General features: G+C 52.4%; 2 protein-coding genes across 5 annotated transcripts; both read left to right on the top strand.

Moving 5' to 3' along the window:
* Positions 1–24: 24 nt before the first annotated feature.
* Fbxl8 (F-box and leucine rich repeat protein 8) lies at positions 25–4,791 on the top strand. The gene is made up of 3 exons (XM_052166716.1): positions 25–117; positions 2,345–2,534; positions 3,492–4,791. Exons 2-3 carry the CDS (start codon positions 2,383–2,385, stop codon positions 4,462–4,464), a joined length of 1,125 nt encoding a protein of 374 aa, XP_052022676.1. The 5' UTR covers positions 25–117; positions 2,345–2,382; the 3' UTR covers positions 4,465–4,791.
* Positions 4,792–5,265: 474 nt separating this feature from the next.
* On the top strand, positions 5,266–11,996 carry Hsf4 (heat shock transcription factor 4). 4 transcript variants are annotated; one of them, XM_052167088.1, is made up of 13 exons: positions 5,266–5,481; positions 6,030–6,138; positions 6,251–6,378; positions 6,506–6,630; positions 6,883–6,958; positions 7,078–7,142; positions 7,601–7,703; positions 7,928–8,066; positions 8,290–8,413; positions 10,509–10,614; positions 10,710–10,775; positions 10,902–10,971; positions 11,679–11,996. In XM_052167088.1, exons 1-13 carry the CDS (start codon positions 5,359–5,361, stop codon positions 11,831–11,833), a joined length of 1,389 nt encoding a protein of 462 aa, XP_052023048.1. In that variant the 5' UTR covers positions 5,266–5,358; the 3' UTR covers positions 11,834–11,996. The 4 variants fall into 4 exon arrangements, with proteins under 4 accessions (XP_052023048.1, XP_052023045.1, XP_052023044.1 ...); XM_052167085.1 differs by having other exon boundaries at positions 5,268–5,481; positions 6,506–6,571; positions 6,887–6,958; positions 7,942–8,066; positions 8,186–8,413; XM_052167084.1 differs by having other exon boundaries at positions 5,270–5,481; positions 7,942–8,066; positions 8,186–8,413.
* Positions 11,997–12,162: the final 166 nt, after the last annotated feature.

Below are 12,162 nucleotides of genomic sequence, written 5' to 3'. Positions count from 1 at the left end.
CTCCGGGTCCGCCCGCCCGTCCCGCCTCCTCCGTCCAGAGCCTCTCCTTCCTGCCCCAGCTGTCCTCCGAGGCCAGTGCCCTGTCTCCGGGTAAAGCCCATCTAGTCCGCTGAGCAGGTAAGACAACGCCACCCAAGGTTAGATAGCAGGACGAACCGCCCACTGGACATGACGTTAGCGGCTTGGGGTTTTTGAAGCCGAAAGGGCTCCAGAGGAGTCGCCAAATTTAAGTCAGTTCCTGGAGTTCAATCAGAGGGCAATCTCCTGGAGATGTGAATTTTTCTGGCGCCCCCTAGGAATCTGATTTGATGATCTAATCTCTGCTAGTCTTTAGCACTGAAAATGGGGTGCCTTGGTTCCAGGACAAGCTTGGCTCGGAGTATCCGAAATTCTAGAGTGTACTTGGAGTAAGAGAGACCGTACGCTTGGAAGGCGTAGGGAAGTTAAGTGGCAAGTGTCATGAAACTTTACAGAAACCTTACAGCACCTTGAAGCAAAACTGGCAGCTTCAGAGAAAACGCACAGATTCCAACAATCCCACCCTTCTCCTAAAAGCCAAGTCCTGGAGTGTGTCTGCAGGGTTCCACCTGAATCTTTGTTAGCTAGTAGGAACCAGGGCTGCGAAAGGGTCAGGATCCAAACTTGAACAACAGCCCCTCAAGGTGCCAGAGCGGTCCAGCCCCAAACAGAGAGCCACAAGCCTTTTACCACAGGTCTGTCACAGACAGCATGCAGGAAGACAGTCCGTCTCTACGGGGTGTAAAGGAGCCTCCCCTTCTGGGACACGGTATGTGCACCATGACTTCCTGATTGGCTTGTGATTTCAGACAAAAACAAACAAACAAACAAACAAAAATATTCTCTAAGATTTGAGCCTTATTAACCCAGGAGTCAGTTTCTAGTGGACAGGATTCCTCAACTTGAAACCTATTTCACATTTGTTCAACAAATGAGAAAGTTTGAAGAATCAGTGAGGACCAGGCTTGATTACACACACCTTTAGTCATACCATTTCTGGGCCGAGGCAGGTGGATCTCATCTCTGGGAGTTCAAGGCCAGCCAAGGCTAGACGGTGAGACCCTATCTTTTAAAAAATAAAGAAAAAACAAACCACTGAGGCAGGAGTATCTTAAGTTCAATACCAGTCCGGGATACACAGCAGAGATGAGAAAAGAGAAAAAGAAGAGAGGGAAGATAAAGTGTGTGTGTGTGTGTGTGTGTGTGTGTGTGTGTGTGTGTATAGGCAGGCACAACCATTGGAACTCTACCTTTAACACTTTTAGGGAGAGTTAATGTTCTGAACATTAATAAATAAGAGACCTCTTATTTATTTATTTATTTATCTATTTAACGTATGTGAATATGCTGTAGCTGTCTTCAGACACACCAAAAGGGGGCATCAGATAGATCCTATTGCTGATTGTTGTGAGTCACCATGTGGTTGCTGGGAATTGAACTCAGGACCTCTGGAAGAGCAGTCAGTGCTCTTAACCACTGAGCCATCTTTCCAGTCCTACAATTTCTTTTTTTTTAATTAATTTATTTAACATGTGTGGGTTTACATGGGTGTCTGTGTAACATGAGCATGCAGCGCCACTGAGGCTACAGGTTGTTCGGTCTCCTAGACCTACAACTCTAAACAGTTTTTCCTGGCTGTGGCCGTGCTGGGAGCCAGATAGGAATTCTTGAAGAGCGACAAACACTCTGCACCGATGTGCTGTCTCTCCAGTACCTTGTCTTAAAAACGATTGTTAGATTTACATATTTTATGTGGATGAGTGCTTTCGTGCATGTATATATGTGCATATATACACATGTATACACATGTGTGTGTGTGGTGCCCACAGAGGCTGGAAGAGGGCGTCAGATCTCCTGAAACTGGAATTAAGGGCAATTGTGAGCCACATGTGGGTGCTGGGAACAGAACCTGGATCTTCTGCAAGTACAGCCAGGGGTGGTGGTTGTTTGTTTGTTTGTTTTTAGCTGCTGAGCCATCCCTCCAGTCCCATTGTTTTGTTGTGTGTTTTCTAAACTTTTTGGTGTTTGTTTGTTTGTTTGTTTGTTCACATGTGTATGTGTACGGAAGTGCTCCAGTCAGGGTGAACATGCATGCCAGGTCAGAGGACAACTTTCAGTTCTTCAGAAAGAGTTCTGACCCAGGGACAGAACTCAGGTCATCCGTGTTTAGAGCAAGTGCCTCTATCTGCTGAGCCATCCTCTCACAGCCTGGGGTCCCTGCCTTCTCTACAGACCACAGAGCACCTCCTGGGCTCCCAGTACTCCTGTGCGCGAGCACACATCCGCCTCTCTGAGCCCGGCACTCCCTCTTTCACTCTCCTCACAGCCACCGGGAGCGGCAGGCCCCTCCCCTCCAGCCACACCATGGGGGGGCCGGTTGAAAGGCTGCCCGAGGAAATGCTGGCGCTCATCTTCCGTGACCTGCCTCTCAGGGACCTCGTCGCCGCTGCCAGAGTCTGCAGGGCCTGGGCTGCGGCCGCCACCAACAGTACTGTGTGGTCTGACACAAGCATCAGGTGAGCTGCTTCCTGTTGCTCATACCTGAAGACACACTCGTTGGCTGCCTGTCATACACCAATTGGCATTGTCTTTTTATTAGTTTTTCCGGAAGAGAGGATTGTCCCACGTTTACTAGGCAAGGAGACTATCCTTGAGCTCTGTCCCAAGCCCTCAACTAGGACCCTAAGTGCCTTACATAAATTAACTGTTTACTCCTCACAGGAAGCTCCTGTGGAAACAGAGGCTTAGAGACTTCATCCTGAGTCCTGAGTCTGGAGGCTCTGCTCCATCTCCATGGACTACTGAGCATGCCTAGTTCCATAAATACCACACACACACACACACACACACACATGGGGCTGGGGGGGCCTAGGATGGGGTTCAACCTCAGGCAGAAACCTCTAAAGTCTTCTAAAGAAATAGGCTGGAAATTCCTGTCATAGAAAAGAGGGGGCCGATGGAACCCAAAGTGAGGGTCACATAGACATGGCTCCTCAGTTAACAGCACTAGCTGCTTTTTTTTTTAGAAGATCTGGGTTCGATTACTGGCTCCCACACAGCAGCCTGTGGCTGTAATATCAGCTCTAGGGAATCCATCACCCACTTCCGGCCTCCTCAGGCACCAGGCACACCTGTGGTGCACAGACATACATGCAGGTAAAACAGCTATGCACACACACAAAAATCAAAACTTTTTAAAAATGTTTGCCAGGCGGTGGTGGCGCACGCCGCCTGTAATCCCAGCACTCTGGGAGGCAGAGGCAGGTGGATTTCTGAGTTCTCAGCCAGCCTGGTCTACAGAGTGAGTTCCAGGACAGCCAGGGCTATACAGAGAAACCCTGTCTTGAAAAATCCAAAACCAAATCCAAACCAAAACAAAACAAAAAAAAAAACAAAAAAAAAAAATTAAAAAATGTTTCTTTCCCAGTTCATGGTGACACTGCTAATTCCTTTCTGTGTCTCTCTAACATAAGTTGTGACTGTGAGCTGGAAGACTTGTTGCCACCGTATCTGTTCGCCTGCCTGGACCACATTCGCAACCTAAGGCTGGAATATGAACCGTCAAAGAAGGCCAGCCGCAGAACGGCCTTCGAGCTGCTGATCGCGCTGGCCAGCCGAGCCCCAAGGCTTCGAGGCCTGCGCTTGGAATGCCGTGGAGAGAACCTGCTTTTTGATGCGGGCCATGACATCCTGGGTGCTGTGCAGGAACTCTGCGGAGCCGCTCATCAACTTCGCCACCTCGACCTGCGCCGCTTGCCCTACACCCTGGGCAACACTCTGGTGCTTAAAGCTGCTGGTGGCTGTCCCGAGCTCCGCAGTCTTTTCCTGGATAACCATGCCCTGGTGAACGGCGTGCAACCCATCTCTGTGCTCAAGCTATTGGCGGCCTGCCCTCACCTGCGCGCCCTTGGACTGCACCTTGCTAGTATGTCGCACAAAGCGCTGGTATTGCTAGCCGCTCCGCATCGCTCCCCCTTTGCACTCCTGGCACTGAGGTGCGCGTGCCCTGAAGATGCTCATGCTTCCCCTCTACCAGATGAAGCCTGGGCGACACTGAGTTGCCGCCATCCTGGGCTGGAGGTGGAGCTGGAGCTGGAGCCTGTGCTTCCAGATGCGGCCGTGACAAGCATCCTGCAACCAGCAGTCCCAGTGGCTGTGCTGCGTCTCAACCTCTCGGGTGACACCGTAGGACCGCTGCGCTTCGCGGCGCGCCACTACGCCAAAACTTTGCGCGTCCTCGAGGTGCACGCGCCCGCTTCCACCAAGCTGCACACTGCGCTGGAGGAGCTGGCCGCGCGCTGCGCGGGCTTGAGGGAGGTACACTGCTTCTGCGTGGTGAGACCCTCGGTACTGGACGCCTTCCGCGCGCACTGTCCGCGCTTGCGCAGCTATACGCTCAAACTAAAGCGTGAGCGGCATCCCTGGCGGCCCACAGTGGTGGGGTGATTGGACAATCTCGCCCCTCCAGGACCGCGCGAACCCGAAGCCTCGGAAAGGCCTAAGCAAGTTGCACAGGCTCGCCCCAGCTGCTAGTCTCGTCTTTTGGGGCTCCGTTTACTATGGTGCTTCTTGGGAACTGGGACCTAGGAGAGCATCCGGACCAATCCCAGGCACCATATAGATTCAGCGAGCCTTCTCCAACCTCTGTGTCTCTGTCCATTCTGGGCTCTCCCTCCCCTCTGTGCACTCGCATTAGCTCTGAGGCCCAGAGCTGGGGGTGGGGTGGGGGTGGGGCAGGCACAAGTAGGAGCGAAGAGTCAAGGGTGAGTGTAAAGTGAATAAATCCTTTAATATTGCTGCATCCTGTGATCTCGAGTCAGCTGTGAAGGGGAGGGCAGGAAATACACAAAGTCTGGAAGGGCAGTCTGGCCCGACATTCAAGAAGGAGACCTCAAGGGCCTCTGCACTGTGACTGTGGGGGATCCGGATCCGGGCACCCTATATCCCCGGAATGACCAGTTCCCTAGCGTTCTCGCAGACGGGGCAAGTCCAACTTCACCCACCACCCTATCTGCCCGCCCTTACCTCGGCTTCACTATGTCCGCAGAGTAGCTAGGACTTTCCGAGCCCACAGATGTTTTCTCCTAAACAACACAGAGAAGGATGAGACTCGAACGTGGGCTCGCCCACGCACACACCTACGTTTCAGCCAGCCCTTTCCCTCCGGCCGTGGCTGGGCCGCTGTCCGAGCCCCGCCTCTCGGGTTCGCACGCGGCCCCCGCCTGACCCGGCGCCCAGGGGCGGAGTAGGGCGGGGCGGGCGGCAAACGCAGCACTTTCCGTGGCTTTGACAAGCCCGCAGCGGCCGGGCTGGAACGCTGAGCCCGGCCGAGACTGCGCCATGCAGGAAGCGCCAGCTGCGCTGCCCACGGAGCCAGGCCCCAGCCCGGTACCTGCCTTCCTCGGCAAGCTATGGGCGCTGGTAGGCGACCCAGGCACCGACCACCTCATCCGCTGGAGCCCGGTGAGGGCTGGGGCCCCTCAACTCCCTCAGTGGTCCCCGGGATCCCTCCAATGTCTGTGAACACCCATGTCCACCCAGCCCCCCGCCTGGGTCTGGGCTGTGAGTACCCCAATTCAGCTGTCCAGAGTGGATCACGGTGGAAGGGGTGTGTGAGACAAAGATGAGAAGGAAGGGTCCCAGAGCCCCCGGGGACCTAGGTAATTCTTACTTTACTTCCTCGACGCATCAGGCCAAGAAAAGGGAAGAGCCGGTTCTACCCTCTGGCTCAGTGTCACATAGTGGGTCTGGGACCAGTCTGAGATGGACCCCGGGTTGATGTGTGCTAATTCTTTCTGAGATCTGCGTGAAGGTCTAGCTAAGGGTAGGAATCCTTTGCGATTATGGCAGGATAGGCTTTTACATGGTACTGACCTGGCCAAGTCCTACCTCCCGGTGAGGTACAAATCTGGACCCCAGAGTGAGTGAGTATGGCCCAGCCGTGGATGGCACCCACTCACGGAGTCTGGTCCCCACCCGTTTGCGGGTTGGTTGTGGTTCGTTCTCGATAGAGTGGCACCAGCTTCCTCGTAAGTGACCAGAGCCGCTTCGCCAAGGAAGTACTACCCCAGTATTTCAAGCACAGCAACATGGCGAGTTTTGTTCGTCAACTCAACATGTGTGAGTCCCTTTGCCAAGCGGGAGGCGGGCTGGGGGGGTGGGGTCCTTAGTGCAGAGGATAGAGCGACTCACGCTCGCAACCCGCCCCGCCCTTCCGCGCACCGTTCCTCAGATGGTTTTCGGAAGGTGGTGAGCATTGAGCAAGGGGGCCTGCTCAGACCAGAACGCGACCACGTTGAATTTCAGCATCCGAGCTTCGTGCGAGGCCGTGAGCAGCTCCTGGAGCGCGTGCGCCGCAAGGTGGGCGAAACTGCAACAAAAACAAAAAACAAAAAAAGGGTGACGGGGGTGGGGGGGAACACCAATGGTGGTACTTCTGGCTCTGTTTTAATGTGTCCCTGTCCCGGGTGGTGCCTCCTGCCTGCAGGTACCTGCGCTGCGAGGTGATGACAGTCGATGGCGTCCCGAAGACCTGGGCCGACTTCTGGGAGAGGTGCAAGCTTTGAGGGGAGTTCAGGAGAGCACGGAGGCACGGCTGCAGGAACTCAGGCAGTGCGGGACAGGGAAGGAAGGGTGGAGTTATGGGTGTGAGGATCCTGGCCACCTAGGGGTTCTGGGCAGCTCCTTCTGCTCTTTGGTTGGAGCCTCTACTCACACAGACAATGGGTCCATCTCTGGAACTTTAGTCTTATAAGATGCATGTCCCCTCTGCTGGTCACAGAGTCAGTCTGGACCTCTCCATTCTGTGGGGCATGGTACCTGGGCAAACTCAGACACTTCAGCATTCTCCTACCCTTTCCCCAGGCAGAACGAGATCTTGTGGCGAGAGGTGGTGACGCTGAGGCAGAGTCACAGTCAGCAGCACCGGGTCATCGGCAAGGTGTTCCTCTGTCCCCACTCCTGGCTACCCCACACCTCCACCCCTTCTCCTTAGATCAGGAATTGCCTTTCTAGGGTAAAAGGCCTGGCCGGAAGTATAAATTAACCCTTTCTTTTCAGCTAATCCAGTGCCTGTTTGGGCCACTTCAGACAGGGCCCAGCAGCACAGGAGCCAAGAGGAAACTGTAAGTAGGAAAGGCTGTAGTGTTGACACCTGCATCCCACCACCAGAACTCCCTTCCCTGTCAGGGACCCACATCCAAAGACCCTCCCTCTCTGAATCTCCATTCCTCTTTCTACCCAGGACTCCCCACTCCCTTCCTTTGAACTCAACAACCCTTTACTCCACATGTCCCTTCCCTCTTGCATCCTAGGATCTTCAGTCCCAAATTCCTAGGCCCCAAGTAGGCATCCGTGGTTTGGGGCTCAAACTAAGCTCCCTCCCTTCCCTCACAACCCCCAAAGGGCCCCCATCACTCAGGGAGCCCCTTCCACTCCAGCATGTGACTGATGCCCTGGCAACAGGCCTCAGCTCTGCTGACTTGGCTACTGGGGCCTGATGGAGGGAGAGAGAGAGGGAGAGGGAGGGAGGGAGGGAGGTGCAGGATGAGGCTCGGAGGCCTAATCTGCCCACCCCACACAGGTCTCTAATGCTGGATGAGGGGGGTCCAAGTTCAGCATCTGCCAGATTCAGTGCCTGCCCCGTGTCTGGTACCCTCCTCCAGGACCCCTACTTTATCCAGTCGGTAGGTGTTGCCTCTCCTCTGCCTCCCCTTCCTGGGCACAGGTAGAATTGTGAGGAAGCTGTTTCTTCCCCCATCCCCCTCCCCCCAAAGACAGAAGCCAACACTCCACCACCCAGACCTCTGCTCCCCAGCATAGAGCATTTTCAAACCTTGATCCTCAGGCCTGGTCCCTGTGGGTGCTGGTTGGGCTCTTCCTGTAGTTAGAGGCCAAGGGCTGGGCCTAGCCTTCTCCTTGCAGCCCCTCCCAGAGACCACCTTGGGCGTCGGCCCTCACAGGGCCAGAGGGCCCATCATCTCTGACATCCCAGAAGATTCTCCATCTCCTGAAGGACACAGACTTTCTCCCTCCAGTGGTGGCAGGAGGTATGGAGGACAGGGGCTACTTTCTGGGGACCCATGGGAAAGGGCCTGCAGCCCACAAGCCTGTAGGGGCTGGAGAGAGGTCAGTGTTGGGGTCTGGTTGAAGCTTTTCTCTGGTGCAGGGTGAAGGGCCTGACACTCCTCAAAGAAGAGCCGGCCAGTCCAGGGGGGGATGGCGAGGCCGGGCTGGCCCTGGCCCCAAACGAGTGTGACTTCTGCGTGACAGCACCCCCACCACTACCCGTGGCTGTGGTGCAGGCCATCTTGGAAGGGAAAGGGAGCTACAGCCCTGAGGGACCCAGGAGTATACAGCAGCCTGAACCGGGGGGCCTCAGAGAGATACCTGACAGGTGAGCAGAGCCAGTGCTGATGGTTTATAGACAGAGCCACATATACTGGCCAGAGGAAAGGCACTGTTTGGTGGTCCCGCGGCAGCTAAGGGAGGACACTGCGCACCAAACTCTCATGATCCCGATTTCTCAGGGTATGCTCCAAAGAGTACCAACATCATTTAGAAAATGGAAACTTGGGGGCTGGAGAGATGGCTCAGCAGTTAAGAGCACCTACTGCTCTCCCGAAGGTCCTAAGTTCAAATCCCAGCAACCACATGGTAGCTCACAACCATCCATAAGGAGATCTGACTCTCTCTTCTGGAGTGTCTGAAGACAGCTACAGTGTACTTACATATAATAAATAAATCTTTAAAAAAAGAAAAAGAAAAAGAAAAAGAAAAGAAAAGAAAATGGAAACTCCCAGTCAAGTCACTAAATACCCTGTGGTATGACTCTGGAATTTACATCTGAAATTAGTTCACTGGGATGAATACATATTGATCAATCGATACACAGACAGACAGATAGATAATGATAGATAGATAATGATGATAATGATAGATGATAGATAGAAATAAATATAGACATAGATGATATAGATAGATTATATCTATAAGCATATATATTTTATCTATATCTATAAGCATATAGATAAAATATATATGCTTAAAGATATATATAAAGCATATATATTTATGCTTTATATATATATATTTATAGATATAGATATAGATAAAATATATATGCTTAAAGATAAGCATATAGATATAGATAAAATATATATGCTTAAGAACCAGTTATAGCTGGTCTTGGTGGCACAGGGGTGCCAATCCAACTACTTGGAAGACTGAGGAGTATCAAAAGCTCAAGGCCTGCTTGGGCTGCACTGTGGGCTTAAGACTAGTGTTGGTAACTTAGTAAGACTCTGCCTAACTATAAAAGGCAGATCTGGCAGGGTAGCTCATCAGGTAAAGCACTTTGACCTGAGTCCAACCCCCAAAACCTACATAAAGTGGGAGGCATCAGCTTCATGAGGCTATCCTCGGACCTCTCCACACGCCCCAGATCCCGGACAGGACACGTAATACACACACAATGATAATAAATAAACAAGCTGGGTGGTGGTGGCGCACGCCTTTGATCCCAGCACTCAGGAGGCAGAGGCAGGCGGACCTCAGCGTTTGAGGCAAGCTTGGCCTACAGAGTGGGTGCCAGGTCAGCTAAGGCTACACAGAGAAACCCATTCTCAAAAAGCCAAAAAATAAGATGAAAATAATAAATTAATTAAAAATGAAGGGACACCAGGCAGTGGTGGCGCGTGCCGCCTGTAATCCCAGCACTTGGGAGGCAGAGGTAGGCAGATTTCTGAGTTCAAGGACAGCCTGGTTTACAGAGTGAGTTCCAGGACAGCCAGGGCTACACAGAGAAACCCTGTCTCAAAACAACAACAACAACAAAAAAATCCAAAGAAATAAAACAAAAGAAAACAAAAAAGAAGGCACAGGGTGGCTGGCTTAGGGACATAACTTAGCAACAGACTATGTGCCTAACATGCTCAAACTCTAAATTCAAACTCCAAGACTGGGACACAAACACATAAACAGCAAAACACAACCAAAAATATCTCTACTAGTATCCACACTTAGATAGGAAGGGGGCATTCCCAAAGATCTCAGGTCTCAGCATGGAAGCAAAGGTGACCTCAAGGTCACTGCCTAGAATCTGGACATGGTGATACCACCCTGCTATAGTGACAGACCTAGGGGAGGAGGGGGTAGCCCAAGAGTTCAAAATCACACTTAGTTAGTAAATGCACCTCGCCTAAGCTACATGAGACCCCGTGTCAAACAACAGCAAACACACCCGTTTAGCATCTGGGAGGCTGAGACAAGAGGATTGCTGTAAGTCTGAGACCAGCCAGGACTAGTGCCTAACTCCTTCTCGGAGAAAATTTTACAAAGGAAAATAAAACCTCTCTTATTAGGGAGAGGACGGGAGGAAAGCAGCATCTCCCAGCATGCTCTAGTTGTTGTGGCAACTTAAACCGGATGATGCATGTTCCTTAGGAAGCAATGGTTGGTATTGTAGACCAACAGCACTTCTGTATGCACAGGGGCACTCTGGGCCTGGATCGGGGTAACCAGAGCCCAGAGAGTCTGCTACCCCCAATGCTGCTCCGGCCTCCCGCTGAAACTGTGGAGCCCATAGCACCTGTGGATGTGAGTATCTCTCTGCCTGGGGTAGGATATGAGACACAGGAAACTGAGCTCTCTGGGCAGACTTTGAAGGCACCACTCACCCGAGCTCTTCCCAGGTGCTGGGCCCAAGCCTGCAAGGCAGAGAATGGACCTTGATGGATCTGGACATGGAGTTGTCTCTGGTAAGAAGGGAGTGGGAAGGGCCACACACGTCGGTGGCCGAAGGCCTGCCTTCCCCAGAGACTGCCCAGCACCGCTCCTCAGCTGGGATGCCCTTCCCAGCTCCTTCCTGGGCTTCTCCCGTGCAGATGCAGCCCATGGCTCCAGAGAGGGGTGAAGCTGAGCTTCCAGTCAAGGAGCTGAACTCTTCAGCTGTAGGTAATGGTGGTGGGGACCTGGGTAGAAGCCATCATGCTCTGAATTTCCGTGATTTGGTGGGCTTGGCAAGCTTGGGTTGAGAGCTTCCTAAATTCAGGCTTCCCTGAAGAGCCTTCTAGAGTTACCCATACTATTTATTATTGTGTGAGCAGGGTAAGATCAAGAATGATGTTTTAAACTAGATATGGCAGTGCATGGTTTTTTGTTTTTTGTTTTTTTAAGTACACTGTAGCTGTCTTCAGACACACCAGAAGAGGGCACCAGATCTCATTATGGATGGTTGTGAGCCACCATTGGGTTGCTGGGAATTAAACTCAGGACCTCTGGAAGAGCAGTCAGTGTGCTCTTAACCGCTGAGCCATCGCTTCAGCCCCGGCAGTGCATGTTTGTAATTCCAACACTTAGGAGTCTGAGATAGGAAGATTGTGACTCAATAACAGTCTAGGCTATAAAACAAGATTGTCTTGCTGGGCAGCGGTGGCACATTCCTTTAATCCCAGCACTTGGGAGGCAGAGGCAGGTGGATTTCTGTGTTCGAGGCCAGCCTGGTCTACAGAGTGAGTTCTAGGACAGCCAGGGCTACACAGAGAAACCCTGTCTCGAAAAACCAAAAAGACAAAAAAGAAGAAAAAAAGAAAAGCGGTGTGCACATGGGCTCTCCTGAAGGGAGAGGGTCCCTTACCCTAAGCATATCCTATTCCTTCTAGGGAAAGACCACACGCTGGGAAATCCACTCTTGCTGGCCGGTCAGGCAGATTTGGAGGGTGCAGCTCTGTCCGTGCCTGGGGCTCTAACCCTGTACAACCCCGCTGAGGGCAATGCCTCCTACTTGGACCCTGGAGCCAGTGCCTCCTCTCCCTGACATCTGCACCCCTCTGAAAAAGCCTGGCTGTGAGCACACAACAGCTCACCCCTTCAGGCTTCCTGGCGCCATTGCCCAGGAGGTGAGCGAAGCCCCCTGAATGTGACAGCCTCTCTCCACTACCCCAGTGAATCCTGCAACATAAACTGCATTCCCGACTGTTTCTGGTCTCTCTGGGTTTTTGTTGTTGTTGTTTTGTTTTGTTTTACTATCCACCAACAATCACTAGAGTCCTGAGTGGGTGACGACCTTGCTTTCCTACAAGTGTTCAGATGTTCTGACTTAGAAACGTCTATACACTCGGACTTTTATGGAAGACCGTCCTCTCC

The sequence above is a fragment of the Apodemus sylvaticus genome, chromosome 21, assembly GCF_947179515.1.
Source record: "Apodemus sylvaticus chromosome 21, mApoSyl1.1, whole genome shotgun sequence".
Lineage (NCBI taxonomy): Eukaryota > Metazoa > Chordata > Mammalia > Rodentia > Muridae > Apodemus > Apodemus sylvaticus.
This window is presented reverse-complemented; position numbering and strand designations above follow the sequence as displayed.

Bases quoted from the DNA above. Each gene is read 5' to 3' on its own strand.
- Fbxl8 (XM_052166716.1), top strand. From the start codon at position 2,383: ATGGGGGGGCCGGTTGAAAGGCTGCCCGAGGAAATGCTGGCGCTCATC. The intron at 2,535-3,491 runs GTGAGCTGCTTC...CTCTAACATAAG, and splicing joins TGGTCTGACACAAGCATCAG to TTGTGACTGTGAGCTGGAAG.
- Hsf4 (XM_052167084.1), top strand. From the start codon at position 5,359: ATGCAGGAAGCGCCAGCTGCGCTGCCCACGGAGCCAGGCCCCAGCCCG. The intron at 6,379-6,505 runs GTGGGCGAAACT...TCCTGCCTGCAG, and splicing joins TGGAGCGCGTGCGCCGCAAG to GTACCTGCGCTGCGAGGTGA. The intron at 10,776-10,901 runs GTAAGAAGGGAG...TCTCCCGTGCAG, and splicing joins TGGACATGGAGTTGTCTCTG to ATGCAGCCCATGGCTCCAGA.